The 27,932-nt window shown below is 39.9% G+C and overlaps 1 protein-coding gene across 1 annotated transcript in view; it reads right to left on the bottom strand.

The window, feature by feature from the left end:
* The window catches only part of AK9 (adenylate kinase 9), a 124,232-nt gene that overhangs the window by 79,291 nt on the left and 17,009 nt on the right, over positions 1 to 27,932 (bottom strand). Inside the window, exons 7-13 of the mRNA XM_088840638.1 lie at positions 22,043 to 22,231; positions 18,853 to 18,981; positions 13,431 to 13,505; positions 7,381 to 7,479; positions 4,700 to 4,839; positions 4,439 to 4,619; positions 629 to 770 (exon numbers count right to left, since the gene is read on the bottom strand). Of these exons, the coding sequence (XP_088696764.1) occupies positions 629 to 770; positions 4,439 to 4,619; positions 4,700 to 4,839; positions 7,381 to 7,479; positions 13,431 to 13,505; positions 18,853 to 18,981; positions 22,043 to 22,231 (955 nt within the window). The remainder of the gene's footprint in view (positions 1 to 628; positions 771 to 4,438; positions 4,620 to 4,699; positions 4,840 to 7,380; positions 7,480 to 13,430; positions 13,506 to 18,852; positions 18,982 to 22,042; positions 22,232 to 27,932) is intronic.

The following is a 27,932-nucleotide window of genomic DNA, read 5'->3' as shown; positions in this document are numbered from 1 at the left end:
AGAAGTAATTTCCTTGATCTTTAAATAGTTTCAAGCATAGGAAATGATGGGATGCTTTCCAGTGTATGTAAAAAGTTAGTGAAATCCTGATAGCAGATTCTGACAGAGAATGTTTAAGTCTTAGCTATGCCACCATCTGGATGAATTTCAGGAAGCCATTTAACCTCCTGTGCTTCTGTCTCCTCATCGATGACTTTTTCATTTATAACATTTTGAATCTGAAAATAATATTCCCCAAATAAAAACACTGAATTACAATCAAGGCTGACACCGAGGCCTAGAACAACAGCAGCAGCAGCAATAAGACAAACTCCATGAGTCAGACAAAGTGTTGTTGTCATCGCCCCTGGTGTAAATAAAGGTACAAATTCTGCCCAGGAAGCAGATCCATAAAAGAAAAGAAATCTAAGTTTGAAAGCTCTTTATGGTTCCTTTCCTTAGAAGTCCAGAGTTGGAATCTTTTTCTCAGTGTATGATTCGGGTTTATGTATATTCATTTCTTCAACCACTTATTCTGAGGCTCCAGTGTGCAAGATGCCAGGGATATCAAGACAAACAAACCAAGACCGTGCCCTCAGGTAGCCAGGCTTAACTACTGTTAAAACACACATTAAAAAAAATAGTTCACCTTTTTTAGCTTGGAGTTCTAAGAGAAGCCGTTCTTTGACAACTTTAATGGCTGCTTCAGTGGCCTCAGCTATAGTGTTTCTGGTTAACATTTCAAGGGCTTTATCAAAACGTGGTTGAATCACTTTATCATAGTCAACTACCTGAAAAGAATATTTGAGAAAACCAATATAAGCACAAGTTACTCTGAAAACTAAGCACATTGTTCATCAAAGCTGAAACTGCAATACTTTGGCCACCTCATGCGACGAGTTGACTCACTGGAAAAGAGTCTGATGCTGGGAGGGATTGGGGGTGAGAGGAGACGGGGACGGCAGAGAATGAGATGGCTGGATGGCATCACGGACTCAATGGACATGAGTTTGAGTGAACTCCGGGGGTTGGTGATGGACAGGGAGGCCTGGCGGGCTGTGGTTCATGGGGTCGCAAAGAGTCGGATACGACTGAGCGACTGAACTGAACTGAACTGAACTGATACCTATGTATCTCAAAAATCTTAATGCTGCTTGAGGTATGTTATTTTCAGAATTCACTGATTTTTAATATATATATTATATATGTATGATCATGTAATATGTATTCAAATTACATATATATTTTAAACATCAACATTTTATTTATAGTCTACCTACAAGGCACCCATTCTAAGTACAGAGTTTGATGAGTTTTTACAAATATGTACATAAAAACCACTACAATAAAAGTATAGAACATGTTTATCACCCACTAAATTCTCCTCATCATCCTTTATTGTCAGTGCCTGGCCCTTAGCAACCACTTTGTTTTCCATCAAATACAGATAAGTTTTGCCTTTTCTGCTGCTGCTGCTGCTAAGTCACTTCAGTCGTGTCCGACTCTGTGTGACCCCATAGACGGAAGCCCACCGGGCTCCCCCTTCCCTGGGATTCTCCAGGCAAGAACACTGGAGTGGGTTGCCATTTCCTTCTCCAATGTGTGAAAGTGAAAAGTGAAAGTGAAGTCACTCAGTCGTGTCCGACCCTCAGCGACCCCACGGACTGCAGCCTACCAGGCTCCTCCATCCGTGGGATTTTCTAGGCAAGAGTACTGGAGTGGCTCGCCATTGCCTTCTCCGTTTGCCTTTTCTAGGATTTCATATAAATGAAACCAAACAGTATATAATCTTCCCCAAGCTTTTCTCCCTTAGCATAATGTTTTTGAGATTCAACAATATAACTATATATCTCAGTAATCTATTCCTTTGTATTTTTGAGCAGTATCATTGTATGAATATACAGCTTTTTAATTCATTCATCATGGACGTTTGGGTTGTTTCTAGTTTGGGCTATTATAAATAAAGAAGCAATGAACACTTGCGAGAAAGTCTTTTTGTGGACCTATGTTTTCATTTCTGTTGGATAAACAGTGAGGAGTAGAATTACTGGGTCATGTAAGTGTATGTTTCACTTTATACTAAACCACTGAACTGTTTCCAGAGCGGTTGAAACTAGTTTATATTTCTAGCAGCAAAGTATTAAAATTGCAGTTATTCCACCTCATCATTAGCACTTGATTTTGTGAATCTTTTACATTTTAGCCACTCTAGTTGGTGAGAAATCTCATTGTATTGTAAATTTAACCTTCCCTGCTGCTGCTAAGTCACTTCAGTCGTGTCCGACTCTGTGCGACCCCATAGATGGCAGCCCACCAGGCTCCCTGTCCCTGGGATTCTCCAGGCAAGAACACTGGAATGCATTGCCATTTCCTTCTCCAATGCATGAAAGTGAAAAGTGAAAGTGAAGTCATTCAGTCTTGTCCGACTCTTCGTGACCCCATGGACTGCAGCCCAACCAGGCTCCTCCATCCATGGGATTTTCCAGGTAAGAGTACTGGAGTGGGGTGCCATTGCCTTTTCCGTTAACTATCCCTAATCACTAATAATTTTATGAGTGTATTGGTAGTTCATTTACCCATATGTTTTTAAGCATATGTTCAACTTTTAAAAAATTAGGTTAGAATTCTACACATTTTTGAATATAAGTCCTTTGGTAGATACTATGCGGGAGGAGAAGGGGACGACAGAGAATGAGATGGCTGGATGGAATCACCGACTCGATGGACATGTGTTTGAGTGAACTCTGGAAGTTGGTGATGGACAGGGAGGCCTGGCGTGCTGTGATTCATAGGGTCGCAAAGAGTCAGACACGACTGAGCGACTGAACTGAACTGAACTGATGATTAATACTGAATATTGGGATGTTAGATTTCTATATATGACTTTTAAGTTTAAATAATATTTTCATACTTCTAGATTCCATTTTGCTTTTCCTTCAATATGCTTGTATTATTTTATTTTATTCCAATAAAAATACATCCACACCATCACTTTTCACATCATTGTAAAATTTTATTTTTAATTGGGGAATAATTGCGTTAATACAATATTGTATTGACTTTTGCCATACAACTATGTGAATCAGCCATTAAGTAGACATATGTCCCCTCCCTCTTGAACCTCCCTACCACCCCCCACCACATCCTGCCCCTCTAGATTGTCACAGAGAACCGCATTGAGCTCCCTGTGTTATAAGAACTTCCCATTAGCTATCTAGTTTACATATGGTAATGTATATGTTTCACCACTACTTTCTCAATTTGTCCCACCCTCTGCTTTCCCTGCTGTGTCCAAAGTCTTGTCTTTATGTCTGCATCTCTATTCCTGCCCTGCAAATAGGTTCATCAGTACCATTCTTCTAGATTCATTAAATATGTATGAATATATGCCCTATCATTTTTAATGGATGTATTATATTAGATAAAAATATTACAACCTATTTAAACTACCAATAATACATATTCAGATGTACGTGATTTTGCTATTATAAACTAGGCTATGGCTATGTATATATCTTTGACAGTTTCTTCAAGAAAAATCTATAGTTCAAAGGATATGCATAGATTTTAGACTTTTATAGATATGTCCAATAGCTATACAGAATGTAACCAGCAATGTATGAGAATGTACTTTCCTAATGCTAGCCACACATCAATATTGGGTGATTTTTCAACAGTGAAAGTAAAGTGAAGTTGCTCAGTCGTGTCCGACTCTTTGCGACCCCATGGACTGTAGCCCACCAGGCTCCTTCGTCCATGGGATTCTCCAGGCAAGAATACTGAAGTGGGTTGCCATTTCCTTCATCCAGGGGATCCTCCTGACCCAGGGATCGAACCCAGGTCTCCTGCATTGCAGGCAGACGCAACCTCTGAGCCACCTGGGAAGCCGCAGGTTGTCATAATATATCTCTGGGTTTTTTTGCCTCTCCCTGATTAGTAAGGCGATAATCCTTTTCTCATGTGTAATGGCTATTTGAATCAATTATTTCATGAATTGCCTGTTTGCTATCTTTTTTCACTGGGGCTTTTAAATATTGATTTGTAAAAATGCCTTACATTTTAAAAATATAATTCTTTTGTCTGACACATACTGTGATGGTTTTAAAACATATCCACAAATCCTTTAACACTCTTTTCTTCAGAAGGTGAAGCCTAATTCCCATCTTCTTTAGTTAGGCAGAACTTAATGACTTACTTTAAGTGAATATATTATGGTACTTTTTTCATTTAAGAAGTGAAAAAGCAAAGCAGAATAGTAGAAAATATTTATAATGTCTATAACAAAAAATTTGTATTTATACAACATAAGGAACTCCTGCCAATAATAATGCAAAAAAGTTAAGAATGAGCAAGAAGCTTGAACAAACACTTCTAAAAGAGAATACATGAATAACATATAAAAAATGTTGAACCTCATTAGTCATAAGGGAAGTGCAAATTAAATCAGCTAAGTAGTTACCTTTCCTTTGTAATGTTTTGCAAGCAAATTGCTAAGTGTTGTTTTCCCTGAAGACTGAGGTCCAAATATGAATACTTTAAATGGTGGTGCTGGCATAGGTGGAAGAAGATAGGGGCGCGGGTTCAATAGAAATGTTTTTAATGCTTCCTCTGATGAAAGACAGTACATTTTACCTAGAAAACTAAAAATATGTTATTATCATAAACAACTGAAATAAAGTATGGGCAAGTTTTAAAATTAAATTCTGAAAATCTTACCTACCTTACAGAAAAATCTGGCAATCCTTGAAAAATGTTACCTTCTTTTAAAGTCACAGGACATGTACGCCCCCATCTGCTTCTCTGCCATCTATATCTTGGTGCAATAAGTTTATAAGATGCGAGAGTACGGAACAGCTCATCCTGTTAGTAACAAACATTAAACATGTGGGCATAAGTTTTGCTGAAATTCACATTATTATTTCATTTGTTATTTGACCATGCTCTACTATTTAAGAAATAATTAAGACAGGATTTTTTTTTCCCTTAATTGCAGCCATCTGCAGGGACGGGGGAGCCTGGTGGGCTTCCGTCTATGGGGTCACACAGAGTCGGACACGACTGAAGTGACTTAGCAGCAGCAGCAGCAGCACTTGTCCAACATCTACTTAGATAAATAGTTTTCATTTCTGTTTTAAGACCTTATTTAAATTTTACCAAGTATTTTCTCTTGTAGGGTAGAATGAGCATAAGGTGGATAAAGGGTTTTCTATTATCTATTTCAGGAAAGTCTGAAAAATATTCTTATTGAAAAGGTTTGAAAATAGTTACTTCAGTTAATTTACCTAAGTTTTAAAATAGATGCCATAGGTAGATTTGTACTGACTTAACTCTTTCATTTTTCTTAAATATAAAGTCTCCCTCAGTAATCTTCCATTCATCACCTCCAAAGAAGTTAAGAACTACTGTTGCAGCATCAGAGAGCAAAGAGGCATGTCAGTTGTGGGGATCCTGCATGGATGTCCCCAGTTGTAGGCTGCAAGAAGCTAAACTTGAAGGAAACTGTCAATGCTTAGGCGAGCTGCAGGAGGCTGAGAACTTTGTCAGTGGGATACACTGGGCGACCACCCTTCTCCATGAATCAACAGACAATGAGCTAGGGACTGAAAGTGAAAGTCGCTCGGTTGTGTCTAATTCTTTGCGACCCCACAGATTATACAGTCCTTGGAATTCTCCAGACCAGAATACTGGAGTGGGAAGCCTTTCCCTTGGTACATAGTTAAGTCATGAAGCAGCTGCTTTTTCCTCACCATCCCTATTTCCTGTCCAAACTTGGGGAAAGTGTCTGGATAGCCGACCACGCTCCCCTCTCAAGTCTCTGGGCCACATATCTATTGGGGCAATGAGAAGATGAGCTTTCAAATGAATTTGATATCACAGCCTTAAAAACGATCAGGACTGCCTCTGGTTAAACAAGGCAGACTGAACACACGCATTTGGGTTTGCTGATTTCCTAAAACCTCGCGAAAATCACAGCAGAGTTCATCTCATGAGAAATGAACAGAGAAACGGGGGAGAAGAGACCAGAAGAGCTGACAGTTGGGCAGTTGCAGCTACATACTTCTGTAAATTAAAAAGCAGGTGGACTAGTGGTAACTGAGGCCAGGGGAAAGTGAAAGCTCAGTGTCTGGAGTGGCAGGGAGGGTGATGGAGGATGGGTTGAGGATAACAAGAAGCAAGTCAAGTCACTGCACAGTTCCAGAAAAGCTCAGGACCTGACAGCAGGCACCTCTGAAGGGTAGGAATGAAGAGCAGAAGACAGGACTGGCTGAGAATCTTCAAGAGGAGGTTCTAGTGGCCAGGGCTGCACCCCACTTCACTTAGCCACTGCCTCTTCCGAAGACCTCAGCCAAAAGACTGGATGCTTACCTTTGGGAGAGGCTGAACCAAAAGAGGAGAAAGATTAACCCCATTTGGCTTCTCCTTGTGAAGCTACCCTCCACTAGCCCTCTCCCTCGCTAGCGCCCTCCTCTCCTGTGGCTCACTCTCCCAGGGCCTCTCAGGCTCATTCTTATCCTTTTTCCGCGAGAACTTGAGAACTAGCCACAGAGGCCCACCGCCCACCATGCTCAGAGCTGCAGCGGTGCCCGGAGCTGCCCTATCCTGGCTTGGACCCTCCTCGATGCCATTGTCCTTTCCCTGACGCCAAGACCCCGGGGACTGCAGGCTGGAAAAACCTCCAGGTTTTCTGAATACTTTAAAATTTTCCTTCAATGATGACCTAGAAGAAGAGGCTCAGTACAGAGCCTCTGTGTGCATCAGGCCCACCTTTCCTTCTCTTCAATATCAATTCGTGTTACCTATTCCCAGCTATGTTCACCCGTTAAAATCGAGGGATTACACAGTACCGGAAAACAAAATGACCTCTATCCTTAAAGATCATTTTATTTGAATTATAATATCTACTTATGAGTCTGGCATTAGTTGTTTAATTCCTATTTTTTTAAAAAAGGTGAATCTAAACTTCCCAGAATAGATTGTCCTCCAGCTAAAATGTCCTGGTGGCCCTGTTAGCACTTGGCAGTTATAAGTTGATAACTGTCACATCCACATTACGTCACTTTTGTAGTTATTTTAAAAACTGGCTGAATGATGGAGGGAATGAACGAATATTTAGAGAATTGAGGGCTGTTATGTCCTTGGTGTTGCAATTTTTTAAAACTAAACTTGGGTTTCTTTATTTCTTATTATACTTATTAAATTGTACTGATTTATTGTCTTTCTTTGTTTCAAAACATTTGTTTAGTGTTTACAAGGATACTGTGCCAATATTATAGTTTCTGAAAAATCAAATCTATTTTTATAAAAGGTATTCTGAGACCCTTTTAAACCTTGAAAAGATACAAATTAAGGGCACAACATAGAGGGAAAGGGTAGACTTTCAAACAGTTAAAAATAACTTACATTTTCCATTGTGTCATTAATATCTTCCTCTGTACTCTGAAGTTTGGTTATAACAGCTGCTCTTTTTAGGTTCAGATATTTAAGTCGATCCATAACCGTCTAAATTTAAAGAATAAGTCTTTTAATACATTGGCATTTGAACATTTCAAATATTTTGAAAAAGTCATGTGCTCATGAGCAAAATATTTCCTTTTTCTTCCTAGCTTCTGGTAGATTGCTGGCAATTTTTAGTGTTGCTTGGCTTGTAGTTGCATCACTCCAATCTCTGCCTCTATTGTGAGCCATTTTTTCCCTGCGTTCATAAATCTATTAAAAGGATGCCAGCCATATCGGATTAGGGCCCATCCTAATTCACTGTGGCCTCATCTTAACTTAATTACATCTGAAAAGATCCTATTTCCAAATAAAGTCACATTTATAGGTATTGAAGTTTACCTCCTCAATATTATCTTTTTTTGGGGAAACAATTCAACCCACTAGAGTCTGCCCTTTGGTCCTCAGGTCTAACACTGTGGGATGTCTTCAGGCAGATGGAAGAAGGTAACCATGTAAAGATGGAAGCAGATATTAGCATTAGCTATGACACCACCCTTATGGCAGAAAGTGAAGAGGAACGCAAAAGCCTCTTGATGAAAGTGAAAGAGGAGAGTGAAAAGGTTGGCTTGAAGCTCAACATTCAGAAAACTAAGATTATGGCGTCTGGTCCCATCACTTCATGGGAGATAGATGGAAAAACAGTGGAAACAGTGTCAGACTTTATTTTTTTGGGCTCCAAAATCACTGCAGATGCTGATTGCAGCCATGAAATTAAAAGACGCTTACTCCTTGGAAGGAAAGTTATGACCAACCTAGATATTATATTAAAAAGCAGAGACATTACTTTGCCAACCAAGGTCCGTCTAGTCAAGGCTATGATTTTTCCCGTGGTCATGTATGGATGTGAGAGTTGAACTGTGAAGAAAGCTGATCGCCGAAGAATTGATGCTTTTGAACTGTGGTGCTGGAGAAGACTCTTGAGAGTCCCTTGGACTGCAAGGAGATCCAACCAGTCCATTCTAAAGGAGATCAATCCTGGGTGTTCATTGGAAGGACTGATGCTAAAGCTGAAACTCCAATACTTTGGCCACCTCATGCGACGAGTTGACTTAATGGAAAAGAGTCTGATGCTGGGAAGGATTGGAGGTGGGAGGAGACGGGGATGACAGAGAATGAGATGGCTGGATGGCATCACCGACTCGATAGACATGAGTTTGAGTGAACTCCGGGAGGTGGTGTTGGACAGGGAGGCCTGGCGTGCTATGATTCATGGGGTTGCAAAGTGTCGGACACGACTGAGCGACTGAACTGAACTGAACCACAAACCAAGTGGTGCCTGGTGTTACCAGAAGCTGGAAGAGGCAAGGATGCATCCCCACTTAGAGGCTTTGAATGGAGTGAAGCTCTGCCAACACCTCAATATTAGACTTCTAGCCTCTAGAACTGTAATAAATATCTGTCATTATAAAATACCTAGTTTGCAGTACTTTGTTATGGAAGCACTAAGAAACTAATATACTATGTAGAAAACTATGAAACAGAGTCTGAGATGAGAGATGGTAAGATAGACAAGGTCTTGATGGTGTATTGTAATCAATGGTAGATTGTATTATTTGTTCACAATTCATCCTTTCCTCCTTTCCCTTATTGCCCTAGTTTATGTGAGAATACTTAGTTCATTGGTACTGAGCTTCTTCATGTAGCTTGTTCTGGCCAATGAACTGTAGGCAGAAGTACCAGGGTGCCAACGCCAGCTGGGGCCTTAACAATCTTGCTGAGTTTCAACCAGGTCTGTTGGAACTTCTGTCTTTTCCCTTGAGGGAAGTATCTCCCAGGTTGTAAAAAGTAGTCAAATTCTGAATGTATTTTGAAGAAGAGAAGGCCTGCTATGTATGCTGACAGGTTGCTTGTTGGATGTGAGAAAAAGGGCAGCTGGAAGGATGGATGTGGCATTTACTGAGAGGGGAAATCTGTGTGAGGAGTGTATTTGGGGCAAGGTGGTGGTGATGGCGGATGAGAATTTTTTGGAAAATACTTTTATTTATTTATTTGGCTGTGCTGGGTCTTAGCTGTGGCATGTGTGATCTTCAGTCTTCCTTGCAGCATGTGGGATCTTTAGTTCCTACATTCTAACCCTTAGTTGTGGCATGTAGGATCTAGTTCCCTGTTCAGATTAGTTCAGTCACTCAGTTGTGTCCGACTCCTTGCGACCCCATGAACTGCAGCACACCAGGCCTCCCTGTCCATCACCAGCTCCCGGAGTCCACCCAAACCCATGTCCATTGAGTTGGTGATGCCAACCAACCATCTCATCCTCTGTCGTCCCCTTCTCCTCCTGCCCTCAATCTTTCCCAGCATCAGGGTTTTTTCAAATGAGTCAGCTCTCCGCATCAGGTAGCCAAAGTATTGGAGTTTCAGCTTCAACATCAGTCCTTCCAGTGAACACCAAGGACTGATCTCCTTTAGGATGGACTGGTTGGATCTCCTTGCAGTCCAAGGGACTCTCAAAATCTTCTCCAGCACCACAGTTCAAAAGCATCAATTCTTCAGCACTCAGCTTTCTTTATAGTCCAACTCTCACATCCATACATGACTACTGGAAAAACCATAGCCTTGACTAGACGGACCTTGGTTGGCAAAGTAATGTCTCTACTTTTTAATATGCTGTCTAGGTTGGTTACAACTTTCCTTCCAAGGAAAGCATTTTTTAATTTCATGACTGCAATCACCATCCGCAGTGATTTTGGAGCCCAGAATAAAGTCAGTCACTGTTCCACTGTTTCCCCATCTATTTCCCATGAAGTGATGGGACTGGATGCCATGATCTTAGTTTTCAAAATGCTGAGCTTTAAGCCAACTTTTTCACTCTCCTCTTTCACTTTCATCAAGAGGCTCTTTAGTTCTTCTTTGCTTTCTGCCATAAGGGTGGTGTCATCTGCATATCTGAGGTTATTGATATTTCTCCTGGCAATCTTGATTCCAGCTTGGGCTTCTTCCAGCCCAGCGTTTCTCATGATGTATTCTGCATATAAGTTAAATAAGCAGGATGACAATATACAGCCTTGATGTACTCCTTTTCCTATTTGGAACCAGTCTGTTGTTCCATGTATATTTCTAACTGTTGCTTCCTGACCTGCATACAGGTTTCTCAAGAGGCAGGTCAGGTGGTCTGGGATTCCCATCTCTTGCAGAATGTTCCACAGTTTCTTGTGATCCACACAGTCAAAGGCTTTGGCATAGTCAATAAAGCAGAAATAGATGTTTTTCTGGAACTCTCTTGCTTTCTCCATGATCCAGAGGATGTTGGCAATTTGATCTCTGGTTCCTCTGCCTTTTCTAAAACCAGCTTGAACATCTGGAAGTTCACGGTTCACATATTGCTGAAGCCTGGCTTGAAGAATTTTGAGCATGACTTTACTAGTGTGTGAGATGAGTGCAATTGTGTGGTAGTTTGAGCATTCTTTGGCATTGCCTTTCTTTGGGATTGGAATGAAAACTGACCTTTTCCAGTCCTGTGGCCACTGCTGAGTTTTCCAATTTTGCTGACAATTGAGTGCAGCACTTTCACAGAATCATCTTTCAGGATTTGAAATAGCTCAACTGGAATTCCATCACCTCCACTAGCTTTGTTTGTAGTGATGCTTCCTAAGGCCCACTTGACTTCACATTCCAGGAAGTCTGGCTCTAGGTGAGTGATCAGACCAATGTGATTATCTGGGTTGTGAAGATCTTTTTTGTACGGTTCTTCTGTATATTCTTGCCACCTCTTCTTAATATCTTCTGCTTCTGTTAAGTCCATACCTTTTCTGTCCTTTATTGTCTCCATCTTTGCATAAAATATTCCCTTGGTATCTTCAATTTTCTTGAAGAGATATCTAGTCTTTCCCATCCTATTGTTTTCCTCTCTTTCTTTGCATTGTTCAGTTAGGAAGGCTTTATCTCTTTGCTATTCTTTGGAACTCTGCATTCAGATGGGTATATCTCTCTTTTTCTCCTTTGCCTTTCGCTTCTCTTCTTAGATATTTGTAAGGCCTCCTCAGACAACCATTTTGTTTCTTTGCATTTCTTTTTCTTGCAAAGTTTTGGATCACTGCCTCCTGTACAATGTTATGAACCTCCATCCATAGGTCTTCAGGCACTCTATCAGATCTAATCCCTTGAATCTATTTGCCACTTCCACTATATAATCATAAGGGATTTGATTTAAATCATACCTGAATGGCCTAGTGTTTTTCCCTACTGTCTTCAATATAAGTCTGACTTTTGCAATAAGGAGTTCACGATCTGAGCCACAGTCAGCTCCTGGACTTATTTTTGCTGACTGTATAGAGCTTCTCCATTTTCAGCTGCAAAGAATATAGTCAATTTGATTTGGTATTGACCATCTCGTGGTGTCCATGTGTAGAGTTGTCTCTTGTGTTGTTGGGAGAAGGTGTTTGCTATGACCAGTGCATTCTCTTGGCAAAACTCTATTAGCCTTTGTCCTGCTCCATTCCGTACTCCAAAGCCAAACTTAGCTGCTACTCCAGGTATCTCTTGACTTCCTACTTTTGCATCCCCAGTGATGAGAAGACATCTTTTTGGTGTTAGTCCTAGAAGATCTTAAATGTCTTCATAGAACTGTTCAACTTCAGCTTCTTCAGCATTAGTGGTTGGAGCATAGACTTGGATTACTGTGATACTGAATGGTTTGCCTTGGAAACAAACTGAGATCATTCTGTCATTTTTGAGATTGCATCCAAGTACTGCATTTCAGACTCTTTTGTTGACTATGAGGGCTATTCCATTTCTTCTAAGGGATTCTTGCCCACAGCAGTAGATATAATGCTCATCTGAATTAAATTCACCCATTCCCATCCATTCCCATCCCGACACAACTGAGTGACCATTCATCCATTGTATGAATATACATTTTATTTATCCACTCATCAATTGTTAAACACTGGGGTTGTTTCTACCTTCTGGCTATTGTGAATAGTGCTGCTATGAATATTCACATATAAATTTTCATTTAAACACCTGTATTCAGTTATGAATCCCACAGCAGTAGATATAATGCTCATCTGAATTAAATTTGCCCATTCCCATCCATTCCCATCCGGACACAACTGAGTGACCAACACATCCATTGTATGAATATACATTTTATTTATCCATTCATCAATTATTAAACATTGGGGTTGTTTCTACCTTCTGGCTATTGTGAATAGTGCTGCTATGAATATTCACATATTAATTTTCATTTAAACACCTGTATTCAGTTATTTTGGGCATATGCTGTGGAGTTAAATTGGTGATTCATATGGTAACTCCATATTTAACCTTTTGAGGAACTGCCAAACTGTTTTCCTAAGTGGCCACACCATTTGCAGTCCTACCAACAATGTATATTGGGCTTTGCTGGTGGCTCAGCATGCAGGAGACTGTAATGCAAGAGACTTCAGTTCGATCCCAAGGTTAGGAAGATCCCCTGGAGAAGGAAATGGCAATGCACTCCAGTATTCTTGTCCAGGAAATCCCATGGACAGAGGAGCCTGGCAGGCTACAGTCCATGGGGTTGTAAGAGTTGGACGTGATTTAATGACACTACCACAACAGTGTATGAATGTTTTTCTACATCCTCACCAATATTTGTTATTCATTATCTGTTTTTTGTTTTCTCTTTTTAATTTTAGCCATCTTAGTGGATTTGAAGTGATATCTTCTTATAGCTTTGGTTTGCATTTCCCTATTACTCATGTTAAGCACTGTATCATGTGTTTATGGCTCTTATCTGCTTTTACTTTTTTTCAATATAATTTTTGTCAGACAGAGGTTTTAAATTCAAAAGTAGTTTTGATTTAAATATGGGCAGATGAATAAATATATAAAAATTTAAGTGTCAAAATGAATTTTTCAAAAATAAATGGTATTCAAAATGTAAATCTATTTCTGATACGAAAATAAGTATCATTCAGTCAATACTTTTTTGATTTTCTAAACTGTGACATATTCTTACTGAGCATTGCACTTACCATGAACAGCTCTTCTGGGGGCTTATTTCCATCTAGCTCAATGAGATACTGGGAATCATGTTCAGCCATTACTTCCTGCAGATAATCAAAAAGAAGCCTTATCATTCAGGATCATTGACAACAGTTCAGTCTTCATATACCATGAAGAAATCTTTAATGCTAAATTATTTGCTATATACATGACATACTGGATGTTATGTTCAGTGCTCAGGAGAACTTTTACAAAAGCCTAAACATTTGTAAGTTTAGCATATTAAAAAGCAGAGACACTACTTTGCCAACCAAGGTCCATCTATCAAGGCTATGGTTTTTCCAGTGGTCATGTATGGATGTGAGAGTTGGACTGTGAAGAAAGCTGATCGCTGAAGAATTGATGCTTTTGAACTGTGGTGTGGGAGAAGACTCTTGAGAGTCCCTTGGACTGCAAGGAGATCCAACCAGTCCATTCTAAAGGAGATCAGTCCTGGTTGTTCATTGGAAGGACTGATGCTAAAGCTGAAGCTCCAATACTTTGGCCACCTCATGCGAAGAGTTGACTCACTGGAAAAGACTCTGATGCTGGGAAAGGTTGGGGGCGGGAGGAGAAGGGGATGACAGAGAATGAGATGGCTGGATGGCATCACCAACTCGATGGAGGTGAGTTTGAGTGAACTCTGGGAGTTAGTGATGGACAGGGAGGCCTGGCGTGCTGTGATTCATGGGGTTGCAAAGAGTCAGACACGACTGAGCGACTGAACTGAACTGAAACTAGTCGTACCATGAATTCTGCTCTTTCTGTTTCTTCTGTTTTTCTCTACAGTGAAGCCAGTCTTTCCCAATAGAAATGTTTTGGGGCATCCATCTCTCCACATAAATATATTATAGAATAATTTCTGCCAAACTGCTAGGTGAAGAATGGGCTTGGTTTGTTTCAGTTTTTATTCCCCTGGCTGTGGGTGATGTTCAGTATCTAGAAATCCATCTCTGTAAACTACTCAACCATAACCTCTGTGCATTTTGTTAGACTTTTCTTTTCCTTAACATTCATGGAAAGTCTTTAACCTTTATCTGCCATATGGTTTGCAAATGTTTTACCTGGCTATGATTTATCATTTGACTTTATTTGTAGTATCTTTTGTATTATAAAATATATTTATGATGAAATCTGTTATCATTGTTTCTGGATTTCCTTTCTTCTTTAAATTAGATTTTTCTGTATCTCAAGATTATATTAATATTCTTGTAAATTTTCTTCCATTCCCAGAAAGTAGGGATGGGGGAGAGATAAGATCTACCTCTACCCTTCCTCAAAGACTTGGATTAGATCCATCTTCATCTTTTTTCATGGTTTCCATAAGACCCTTATTTACCTGCCTCCATAAAACCCTTATTTACCTGCCTCCATAAAACCCTAGCCGCTCTCTTTGAGAAAGTCTTCATTAGTGAATATTTTCCCTGTTGCCATAGTCTGAACAAAATCACCTACTTAAATGTCCAGTACATTTTGTCTTTCATAATACTGTGCAAGATTAGGTTCTAAGTGTTTCTCTACTTCTAGACAGAAGAACCATTATGCCTGCATTGTTCAACCATAAATTCAGTTCAGTCACTCAGTCATGTCTGACTCTTTGTGACCCCACGGATTGCAGCATGCCAGGCCTCCCTGCTGCTGCTGCTGTTGCTGCTGAGTCACTTCAGTCGTGTCCGACTCTGTGTGACCCCATAGACGGAAGCCCACCAGGCTCCCCCGTCCCTGGGATTCTCCAGGCAAGAACACTGGAGTGGGTTGCCATTTCCTTCTCCAATGTGTGAAAGTGAAAAGTGAAAGTGAAGTCGCTCAGTCGTGTCCGACCCTTAGCGACCCCAAGGACTGCAGCCTACCAGGCTCCTCCATCCATGGGATTTTCTAGGCAATAGTACTGGAGTGGCTTGCCATTGCCTTCTCCACCAGGCCTCCCTATCCATCACCAACTCCCAGAGTTTACTCAAACTCATTTCCACTGAGTCAGTGATGCCATCCAAATATCTCATCTTCTGTCGTCCCCTTCTCTTCATGCCCTCAATCTTCCCCAGCATCAGGGTCTTTTCAAATGAGTCAGTTCTTCGCATCAGGTGGCCAAAGTATTGGAGTTTCAACTTCAACATCAGTCCTTCCAATGCATATTCAGGACTGATTTCCTTTAGAACGGACTGGTTTATCTCCTTGCAGTCCAAGGGACTCTCAAGAGTCTTCTCCAACACCACAGTTCAAAAGCATCAATTCCCCACTCCAGTGTTCTTGCCTGAAGAATCCCAGGGACGGGGGAGCCTGGTGGGCTTCCGTCTATGGGGTCACACAGAGTTGGACACGACTGAAGTGACTTAGCAGCAGCAGCAGCAGCAAACAAGGATGTACATTATGCTTTTCTGCATTTCAGATACTTTCCTTAAACTAGATTCTTTTTAATAGTCTTTTTACCTTAAATTAAAAAATTTTTTTTTTGCTTTACCACACAGCATGTGGTATCTTAGTATCCTGACCAGGGATCAACCCCCCAACCTCTGCAGTGGAATCTCTAAGTCTTAACCACTAAGCCACCAGGGAACTCCTAAGCTAGGTTCTTCAGAATGAAGTTAGTATACTAAGTCTAAAGGAATGAAGACTCTTAAGGCTAAAGACAAAAACACCAGGTCAGACCAGTAGACAAGCTGGGATTTGAAGAAAGTTAAGAATGAAGACTTGGCCTGGGATTACTCCTGAAGCAGGATAGAAACCAGACACTGATGCAGTTACTTTGCTCCTACTTGCTTTCCTCATATGACTTTTAGAGGAACACTGAATTTTGGTGGTCTTGGCCTCCCAAGTGAATCCACATCTCAGCCAGATCAGAGGACACTAGAATTGTAGGCTCCTGCCTTTCAAGGCTCTTCCCGACCTCCCTTCACACATATCAACACCCTGGAATTACCATACAAGGCAAGCTATACACTATTTAGCAAGCATCACTAGACCTGAAGTCTAGGTTCTTGGCCTAGAAATTTTTGTATGAGCAGTCAGTTCTTATCTATGCTTTGCTGCAGGGCCTAGAAATTTTCCACTTCCGTGCTTTTCTCAGGCAAGCTATCTAAAAACCACCATACTAATTTATATTCCTTTCAGCAGGGTATGGGAGTGTTTGCTTTATCATATGTAGTTGTTAGAATCAGGAATTCTTACTCCTTGTCCAACTTTTAAAATTTAATTGTGGAAATATTTCTTTAGCATTTAATTATTATCAGGAAAAAAGCTGAATATTTTTCTATAGACTTGTTACTCTTTTGTCATTAATTTTTGTGAATTGTCTGCTCATATTTCTTACCCATTTATCATCTGGAGGGTAAGACCTTACAGGTTTTAGAAAAATCGTATCTATGACCTTTTTTCCCTACATTTTTAAAAGTTGAAGGATAGTTGATTTACAATGTTGTGTTAATTTCTGCTATATAGCAAAGTGATTGTTATATATGTATATGTATATATAGACATACACATTCTTTTTTTAAATTCTTTTCCATTGTGGTTTATCATAGGATATTGAATATAGTTCCCTATGCTATATATTCATTTCAGTTCAGTTCAGTCGCTCAGTCACGTCCGACTCTCTGCGACCCCGGATAAATAACAAGGTCCTAATATATAGCATCAGGACTGATGCTGGAACTGATGCTATATATTAGGACCTTGTTATTTATCCATTCTATACATATTAATACTAATCTGCATCTGCTAACCCCAAACTTCCAATCCATCCCTCCTCTACCCACCATCCCCTTGTCAACCATGTCTGTTTTTATGTCTGTGAGTCTATGACCTTTCAATATATTAAAGCTTTAAATATTTTATCATAGTCAATGTGGATATTTTTCTTTTAAGTAAAGATTATTTAAATTATGTCCAGAAATTTACATGTAATGAAATGGAAGCTGTTATTTTTCCTTTGTGATCTCATCATTTGTTCAATTGAATATCTGTCAAGCATTTACCACTTGCCAGACTTTGTGCACTGCATTGGACATTGATGATGCTGGGAGTCCCTATCCTTGAGAGACTACCTCTGCTTCCCACTCCCAACTCCCTGCCCATGAATATAATTTTATAATCTTCTGAATCTGATTTTAATTATGCTTTATTCATACCTAATACCAGCAGCTCAAAGAATATGTAGAATATTTTTGTTGAAGGAGAAAGAATGTTAAAAATAGACATGTAAATTACACTTAAGAAGCTATGTTTAGAGGCCAGGGATAGAGAAGGAAGAAGGGAAGAATCAAAGTCATACATAAGAAAACAAAAATACTGAATCACTGTGCTGCATACCTGAAACTAACACAATACTGTAAATAAATTAAAAAAATAAAACAATTTGGATCTCACCGAGGGGGTGGACAATGGGAATGAAAATGATCCACTTGTCTCTAAAAATATATAAACATTATAAAACACCATGAAACAAATTCTTTTAATTTCTCCATCAGATGGGAAGAGGCAATTTGAGGACTGTTTTTCGTTTGTCTTTGTAGTTCTATTGCTTAGCATGATATCTGGCCAAATACCATATAATAAATGTTCGCTGAATAAATCTCCAGTACAAATTGGGCAGAGTCTGCCCTGGATTTTTAATCATAAAAATATGTCTTTCAATAATCATAATTTCAGTAGTCATCCTTTTAAAATGCTAATTCTTTTAATTATAACTTTCTTATTACAATATATAATAGCCTTATCATATTTCAAATAACAAACTTTGAATAGGATACACAGAGAAACCAGTCTTGGATGGCTTTCTTTAGATTGTAATTTAACTAAATTAACAGTTCCTCTCAGAATAAAAGATGCACCTTAAGTGTACATTTGTTTTTATAAACTCATACATTTTGGATTCAAAATGCTTTCACAAAACAATGCCTTAATACAGCCTTTCCAATCCCCAACAATAAATAAATTCCCTTAATGATTTTTGAAAAATGCAATTCATTTATCACTTTTCAGCAGCACTGTTGCTTTGTAAGAGTAAAATAATGTTGCTCTGTGAAACAGCCTTTGGAATGCAATCTTATTCTGATAGTATTTTACCAAGCTCAAGAGGAGGAGAATAAAGCAGATAATACACAAGGTAAAGAAATGTGAAAGCTTTTTAACCAGGGATAAAACACAAATAGGGCTTCTCTGACAGCTGAGCAGTAAAGAATCTGCCTGCAATGCAGGAGACGCAGGTTTGATCCTTGGGTTGGGAAGATCCCCTGGAGGAGGAAGTGGCAACCCATTCCACTATTCTTGCCTGGAGAATCCCATGGACAGAGGAGCCTGGTGGACTACAGTCCATAGGGTCACAAAGAGTTGGACGTAAACCACAGCAACTTAGCACACATGCATGCAAAACACAAGTATCAACATTCCTTTTTCATCAATATATCTTTTTCTTACTTCTAAAAGATGAAGAATTACTTCCTTATAAAGGTTAATAATGTGTTCGATATTTTCCAAATAATCCTCAGGTCTCTGAACGAGGTGTTGAAGAACTTCAGCCACCATCTGCATTTCAGCAATAAATGCCTAAATGGAAAAGAAGTTATGTTGAATATCTTTATGTTAATGATTACTTCATTTGCAAGTCATATCCCTGTCTTCCTATACCTGCATGCCATTTTGGGGTAAGAATCAGGGAAAAGGGGAGATTGGAAATAGGATTTTTATTTGAGAGAGATTGAACACCCTGAAGGTCTTTTATCAGATGGAATATAGTTTTAAATTGATTTGGATACTTACTCATTTCTTTTGCCCCTCAACAAGTAGGGAAGAATAAGGGAATAACATCAGATTTTTAGAGACAAAATAAAGAAGTTGGATTTTCTCTAAGTACCTGAGCTTGTAGCTCATTCACTCATTAATTAATTATTTATTAATAGTAAAGCTTAAGTGCCTACCCCATGCCAGACACTGTTCCAGGAGCTTGAAATATGACAGAGGACAAAACTAAGGTCTCGGGGCTTAGACAGCACACATCCCACTTGAGAAAGACAGCATAAACAAGTAGACAGATAAATACATCACAGGTTAGGCTGTGGTGGTAAGAGCTAAGAGAAAGATAATGGCATGGGAGAAGGGATGGAGAGTGATGGGGGAAGGTGGTTATGAAAGGGTTCACAGAAAAAAATGACATTTGTATCATATTTATTACCCCATTATTATAATCATATTTGGGTTTCCCAGGTGGTGCTAGTGGTAAAGAACCCACTTGCCAATGCAGGAGAACTGAGATTCAGGTTCAATCCCTGGGTTAGGAAGATCCTCTAGAGGAGGAAATGGCAATCCACTCCAGTATTCTTTCCTGAAGAATTCCATGGACAGAGAAGCCTGGTGGGCTACAGTCCATAGGGTTGCAAAGAGTCCGACATGATTGAAGCGACCAGGCAGGCACGCACATATTTATTATACTAATTATGATGGTATGCTTTATTCATGTTAAAATGACACATTTTTATTCCTATTTTCTATGAGGTTTACTTGAAATATTTACCTAGATTAGTTGCTGGTTATTTATCTAGTGCCTTATTTGCACAGGGAAGATTATTTTATATTTTTTAATGGGCATTCTTACATTAATAGGTTTTTAAAATTGAGATATAGTTAACATATAACATTACATTAGCTTCAGGTGTACAATAGAATGATTTAGTGCAGTTGATCTTTGGGCAATGTGAGTTTGAACTGTGTGGGTCCACTGATAGGATATTTTTCAATAGTAAATACATAGTGCTACATGATCTGTGGTTGGTAGGATGCAGAACCGTGGATATAGAAGGCTGACTGTGAAGTTAACTTGGATTTTCAACTGCCCCAACTCTGGAGATGTTCAAGGATCAACTGTACTTGCACTTATTGTGAAATGATCATAATAAATCTAATTAACATCCAGCATCATACATGCATGCGTGCATGCTAAGTCACTTCAGTGGTGTCTGACTCTTTGCAACCCTATGGACTGTAGCCTCCCAAGGTCTTCTGTCCATGGGATTCCAGGCAAGAATCCTGGAGTGGGTTGCCATTTCCTTCTCCAGGGGATCTTCCCGACCCAGGGATCGAATCCAGGTCCGCATTATAGGCAGATTCTTTACTGTCTGAGCCACCAGGGAAGCCCATCATCATACATAGTTATAGTTTTTTTTCTTGTGATGAGAACTTTTAAGATCTGCTCTTAAATGAAAGAACAAATGTCAAATATTCATTTAACCCATTAGTGAGGGAAATAGCAGGATGACAAAACTGAAGTATATATAATCACTGAAATCAGAGTGCGAAGTTTGATGTCCTGCTTAACATTCTTCAGGGCAATAAAACTGTTGCCTTTGGGGTTTATCTTTTCTACTAGACAAATGATTTGCAATGTATCCTTCTCTACATTAACATCAGACTCAACTGAATCTAGGCCCTAATAGAAATAGTATTTATTCATGATAATTTATAAGTTATAGAAACTATTTAAAATTATTAAACATTATAAATAAGTAAATCTATAATAGAAATCACAGGTATATTTCAATAGAGCAAGGACTGGCTGGCAAGCTATGACTTGTCTCACTCACCCGGGTGGGCTAAATCCAGCCCATTACCTATTAACAAACTTCTTGAGTGAGTGAGTGAAAGTCACTCAGTTGTGTCAGACTCTTTGCGACCCCATGACTATACAGGCCATGGAATTCTCTAGGCCAGAATACTGGAGTGGGTAGCCTTTCCCTTCTCCAGGGGAATCTTCCCAACCCAGGGATCAAACCCAGGTCTCCCACATTGCAGGTGGATTCTTTACCAGCTGAACAGAAGGGAAGCCCAAGAATACTGGAGTGGGTAGCCTATCCCTTCTCCAGTGGATCTTCCTGACTCTTAGTATCAAGTTTTCCTCATTAAGTCTGGTATAAGATTCTTTTGAGGTCCTGTTGCATTATGCTTACTAGTATTGACTTTAGGATTGTTATTATATGTGAAATTGGGATATAGATTTCTTTCCATGTGCTCTCTTTGTCAGAGTTTGGAATCGGGGTTATGTTAACTTCATAAATTGGACTCTACCTGGGCTACCTTCTTCCTCAAATTACATATGTTTTCTGTTGCTCTGACTCTTCACACTAGCTTGCATAGTGCCTGACACATGGCAGGTGACCAGTAACTCTCTGTTGTTATGAAATGAAGTAGATTAGCTGTCAGGATATGGAGGAACTTCCACCCTGACAAGAAGGATGACCTTAAACTTGATGACCTTTACATTATGATCTAATAGTTCTTGAAAACATGAAATATTTTTGCTGTTTCCTCTAACTAAATCAAACCTTAAGGAAAATATAATTTTCTGTATAGAATATTCATATTCTGTCATTTAATTATAGCAATTTTTAAAAATGAAACTGATATAGCAGGCAAGGTGTTTTTTATTTCTCTTTTTAAAATTTTTAATTTATTTGGCTGCGCCAGGTCTTAACTGTGGCACGTGGGATCTAGTTCCCTGATCAGGAATTGAACTCAGCCCACCCTGCACTGGGAGTGCAGAGTCTTAACCACTAGACCACCAGGGAAGTCCCTATAGCAAATTTTAGAAGTATAGAATCTTGTATACAGATATTACCTCTTCTTCTTCTTGCTCTTCTTCCTCTTCCCCCTCCTCTTCTCCTTTTCCTTCCTTTTGGGCTTCTTTCTTCTTTTTCCTACGATTCTCAATGACTTCAGGATCCCACTGATCTCTTGTGTATATGTATCCTGTACTACTGTGCTGCCTTTGTCCCAAAATTCTTTGGCATAAATCATAGTCAGGGCACTAAGGAACAACAATAATCATTACTCAAAACATTTTGAGTATGCCTTTACTTCCTGTTCATATATTATGAAATATATAAACCCCCAAATTCCTCAAAATCCTGAGCAAATGCAGTTCTATAAATGGTATTTTGAATCAGATTTCATCACATGCCAAGAGAGGCACAAGATACAACTTTTATGTGATGGCGACACTTTTCTTTACCCAAAAGTAATACATATGAGAAAGTTTCAGAAGCTTTAGAATAAAAAAAAAAAAGAGAGAGAATAACAGTAGAAAGAACTAGAGAAGTAGAATAGAAAATCTGTTTAGTTAGCAGAGGTATACAGGAGGATTTTGTCAGATTAGATTGAAAAGGCTGAGAATGGATGAAAATGGTGGGATAGCCACATTAATCCAACAAAAAAACTATACATTGTATTTATAGTATTTACTATGATATACAGCTCTATGGATGAAGTATTTCATAAAATAGCGTCAATGAATGGGATCTGAAAGGTCACCTGGTTTAGTCTAACCTTATCATTTGCAAATGAGAAAACTGAATCTGGATAGTAAAAAAGGCCAAAACCAAAGTCTATGAGTGATTTTCTCATTTCAAGTGCTTCCATGTGTATAATATTTTACTCAGTTCTTAAACTAACCCTGTCAGAGAAGTAATGCAATATTATGATTCAAACTATTTTCAGATCAGAGAAGGACTGCTCTGGCAGCATCAGGTCACAGTGTCATGAGGGGAAACTACAACCTGAGACCATGCCTTCTACTCCATAGCCCATACTCTGTAACACATTGTTAATGATTAACTAAGGTTGGCGGCTGTAAAGTCTGCTCTGAGCATATTTCAGGATAAAAACTTCTGGATGACATTCTAGTTTTAAAACATCAGAGTGTAACTCTATCAGTTCAGTTCAGTTCAGTCACTCAGTCGTGTCCGACTCTTTGCGACCCCATGAATCACAGCACCCCAGGCCTCCCTGTCCAACACCAACTCTCGGAGTTCACTCAAACTCATGTCCACAGAGTCGGTGATGCCATCCAGCCATCTCATTCTCTGTCATCCCCGTCTCCTCCCACCCCAAATCCCTCCCAGCATCAGACTCTTTTCCATTAAGTCAACTCGTCGCATGAGGTGGCCAAAGTATTGCAGTTTCAGCTTTAGCATCAGTCCTTCCAATGAACACCCAGGACTGATCTCCTTTAGAATGGACTGGTTGGATCTCCTTGCAGTCCAAGGGACTCTCAAGAGTCTTCTCCAGCACCACAGTTCAAAAGCATCAATTCTTTGGCGATCAGCTTTCTTCACAGTTCAACTCTCACATCCATACATGATCACGGGAAAAACCATAGCCGTGACTAGACGGACCTTTGTTGGCAAAGTAACATCTCTGTTTTTCAATATGTCATCCAGGTTGGTCATAACTTTCCTTCCAAGGAGTAAGCGTCTTTTAATTTCATGGCTGCAGTCACCATCTGCAGTGATTTTGGAACCCCAAAAAATAAAGTCTGACACTGTTTCCACAGTTTCCCCATCTATTTCCCATGAAGTGATGGGACCAGATGCCATGATCTTAGTCTTCTGAATGTTGAGCTTCAAGCCCACCTTTTCACTCTCCTCTTTCACTTTCATCAAGAGGCTTTTGAGTTCCTCTTCACTTTCTGCCATAAGGGTGGTGTCATCTGCATATCTGAGGTTATTGATATTTCTCCCAGCAATCCTGATTCCAGCTTGTGCTTCTTCCAGCCCAGCGTTCCTCATGATGTACTCTGCATATAAGTTAAATAAGCAGGATGACAATATACAACCTTGACGTACTCCTTTTCCTATTTGGAACCAGTCTGTTGTTCCATGTCCAGTTCTAACTGTTGCTTCCTGACCTGCATACAGGTTTCTCAAGAGGCAGGTCAGGTGGTCTGTGATTCCCATCTCTTGCAGAATTTTCCACAGTTTATTGTGATCCACACAGTCAAAGGCTTTGGCATAGTCGATGAAGCAGAAATAGATGTTTTTCTGGAACTCTCTTGCTTTCTTCATGATCCAGCGGATGTTGGCAATTTGATCTCTGGTGCCTCTGCCTTTTCTAAAACCTGCTTGAACATCTGGAAGTTCACGGTTCACATATTGCTGAAGCCTGGCTTGGAGAATTTTGAGCATGACTTTACTAGCGTGTGAGATGAGTACAATTGTGCAGTAATTTGAGCATTCTTTGGCATTCCCTTTCTTTGGGATTGGAATGAAGACTGACCTTTTCCAGTCCTGTGGCCATTGCTGAGTTTTCCAAATTTGCTGACATATTGAGTGCAGCACTTTCACAGCATCATTTTTCAGGATTTGAAATAGCTCAATTGGAATTCCATCACCTCCACTAGCTTTGTTTGTAGTGATGCTCTCTAAGGCCCACTTGACTTCACATTCCAAGATGTCTGGTTCCAGGTGAGTAATCACGCCATCATGATTATCTTCGTCGTGAAGATCTTTTTTGTACAGTTCTTCTGTGTATTCTTGCCACCTCTTCTTAATATCTTCTGCTTCTGTTAGGTCCATACCATTTCTGTCCTTTATTGAGCCCATCTTTGCATGAAACGTTCCCTTGAACATTGTAACTCTATATAGAGGACTATAAATAAAAGTTTCTGCTTCCCTTGTGATTTATTAAGTCTGGAGTGAGGCTCAGACATTTTAACTAATATCCTCAGTGATTCTGATGCCAACAGTTTATGCACCACATGTTTGAGAAAGGGTGCAAGAAACTTTAGAACTTTCATGCTAATATTCTGATTTCCTCAGACTACTTCTATATGGAAATGGGGTGGGAATTTATTGAGGCAAGACTTTTATTTAGGCTAATTTTTCACACACAAAAGATTTCAACCCATACTGGTAATTAAAAAAAGATATGCATATTTGCCCTCATTCAGCAACCTAGAATATCCACATTGTGGGTGTTTGGCAAAGACTATTGCCTCTAGCTGTCTCCTGTTTTCACATATCAGTTCAGTTCAGTTCAGTCACTCAGTAGTGTCTGACTCTGCGACCCCATGGACTGCAGCACACCAGGCTTCCCTGTCCATCACCAACTCCTGGAACTTGCTCAAACTCATGTCCATCGAGTTGGTGATACCATCTAACCAACTCATCCTCTGTCGTCCCCTTCTCCTCCTGCAATCTTTCCCAGGATCAGGGTTCTTTTCCAATGAGTCAGTTCTTCACATCAGGTGGCCAAAGTATCGGGGTTTCAGTTCTTCAGCATCAGTTCTTCCAAAGAATATTCAGGACTGATTTCCTTTAGGATTTGATCTGCTTGCAGTCCAAGAGGTTCTCAAGAGTCTTCTCCACAGTTCAAAAGCATCAGTTTTTTGGTGCTCAGCTTTATTTATAGTCCAACTCTCACACCCATACATGACCACTGGAAAAACCACAGCTTTGACTAAATGGACCTTTTCACATATAGGAAGTGATTTATCAATCTGAAGGTGAGGCTGTGCCTCAGAGCAGTCTGCAAACTTCGGCAGCATCAGTATCACCTGGAGAGCTTTGTCAACACAGACAGCTGGATGCCACCCCCCACACTTTCTGTAGTTCTGGGTTGCTCCCTGAGAATCTGCATTTCTGACAAGCTTCTTGAGTGCTGCTAATGCAGTTGCCTCTAGGAACAAACTCCAAGGACCATTACTGTAGTAGATCACTGGCCTTTAATGCTTTTTTCTTTTTAAAGTACAAACCACTTTAGAATATGATGATGCCATAAGATTTTGCATCAGGAAAATGCCCATACACATAAAATTTGCATATAATTTCATTATATTTGCATATAATTTCAGATGGTTCTTGGGTACTTAAGTGTTCTTGGACCCCAGGCTTAAAACTTCTGGTCTAGAAATCGCAGACTCCATTCCCAAATAGGGTCAGACCATCAGAGAAGTGTGTGCTGTATTGAAGTTCTGTTTCACACGAGGTCCTCTGATTACACTCCAGCTACCTATAGAAACTGCCATGGACACCTACAGTCACACTTACAATATCAGTGGGGTTAAGGACTTCATTTTCTACACACAGTACAATCCTTATATTGAACCCATGTTAAGATATATCTCTCATTTAATTTTTCCTGAGGAATTCCTCATCTTTTCAAGGACAATGTGAATTTTATATAACTGGTCACATTTCCCCTTCTACTTTGGCTCGTCAAACTTAGAACCAAATTCATGACCCAAATTTAGTGAGCATTTGGGGCGTTATTGCCTGTATATCTGTGTGTTATTATTCCACTAAGTCTTAATTTCCTATACACTCTCTGTTTTCCATGGCCTAGACTTTATATTTGGTTTCAGTTAAATCTTTGAGAGTTTTTTCTTTTCTCCATTATATACATGTTTGCACGGGTGACATTCCAAAGGTCACAGAAGGATGTTGATTGGCCCCTGACTGTGACTGGGACTGCAGATGACACCACACCTAGCACTGTATGCCACCTATCTCTCACAGCTGGCCCAAACACACCACTGAGCTCCCGCACCTGAGCTGAGCATCATCTGATTTATTTGTTTCGAGTTGTCAAACCCTTTGGGGAACCAGGCAAGGTATTATTATAAAGAGTTATCATTCATTTTATAAACTAAGGATCCTCACCTCACTGCATTCTTACCACAACCCTATGAGGCAGCTATCTTTGTATCATCTTCGTGAAGAGGAAATTGAGGCTCCTAAATGTGATTTACCAAGTTCTACAGTTGGTAATACCAGACCACCTGACTTGCCTCTTGAGAAACCTGTATGCAGGTCAGGAAGCAACAGTTAGAACTGGACATGGAACAACAGACTGGTTCCAAATAGGAAAAGAAGTACGTCAAGGTTGTATATTGTCACCCTGCTTATTTAACTTCTATGCAGAGTACATCATGAGAAACGCTGGGCTAGCAGAAGCACAAGCTGGAATCAAGATGGCCAGGAGAAATATCAATAACCTCAGATATGCAGATGACACCACCCTTATGGCAGAAAGTGAAGAGGAACTCAAAAGTCTCTTGATGAAAGTGAAAGAGGAGAATCAAAAAGTTGGCTTGAAGCTCAACATTCAGAAGACTAAGATCATGGCATCTGGTCCCATCACTTCATGGGAAATAGATGGGGAAACTGTGGAAACAGTGTTAGGCTTTATTTTTGGGGCTCCAAAATCACTGCAGATGGTGACTGCAGCCATGAAATTAAAAGATGCTTACTCCTTGGAAGGAAAGTTATGACCAACCTAGATAGCATATTAAAAAGCAGAGACATTACCTTGCCAACAAAGGTCTGTCTAGTCAAGGCTATGGTTTTTCCCGTGATCATGTATGGATGTGAGAGTTGGACTGTGAAGAAAGCTGATTGCCGAAGAATTGATGCTTTTGAACTGTGGTGTTGGAGAAGACTCTTGAGAGTCCCTTGGACTGCAAGGAGATCCAGCCTAAAAGTCCATCCTAAAAGAGATCAGTCCTGGGTGTTCATTGGAAGGACTGATGCTAAAGCTGAAACTCCAATACTTTGGCCACCTCATGCGATGAGTTGACTCACTGGAAAAGACTCTGATGCTGGGAAGGATTGGGGGCGGGAGGAGAAGGGGACGACAGAGAATGAGATGGCTGGATGGAATCACCGACTCTGTGGACATGAGTTTGAGTGAACTCCGAGAGTTGGTGTTGGACAGGGAGGCCTGGGGTGCTG

Source organism: Moschus berezovskii, chromosome 10 (assembly GCF_049115385.1).
Source record: "Moschus berezovskii isolate FMDL1 chromosome 10, NW_MosBer_1.0, whole genome shotgun sequence".
In the NCBI taxonomy this organism is placed as follows: domain Eukaryota; kingdom Metazoa; phylum Chordata; class Mammalia; order Artiodactyla; family Moschidae; genus Moschus; species Moschus berezovskii.
The sequence above is the reverse complement of the archived record's forward strand: the minus strand, read 5'-3'. Positions and strand labels throughout refer to the sequence as shown.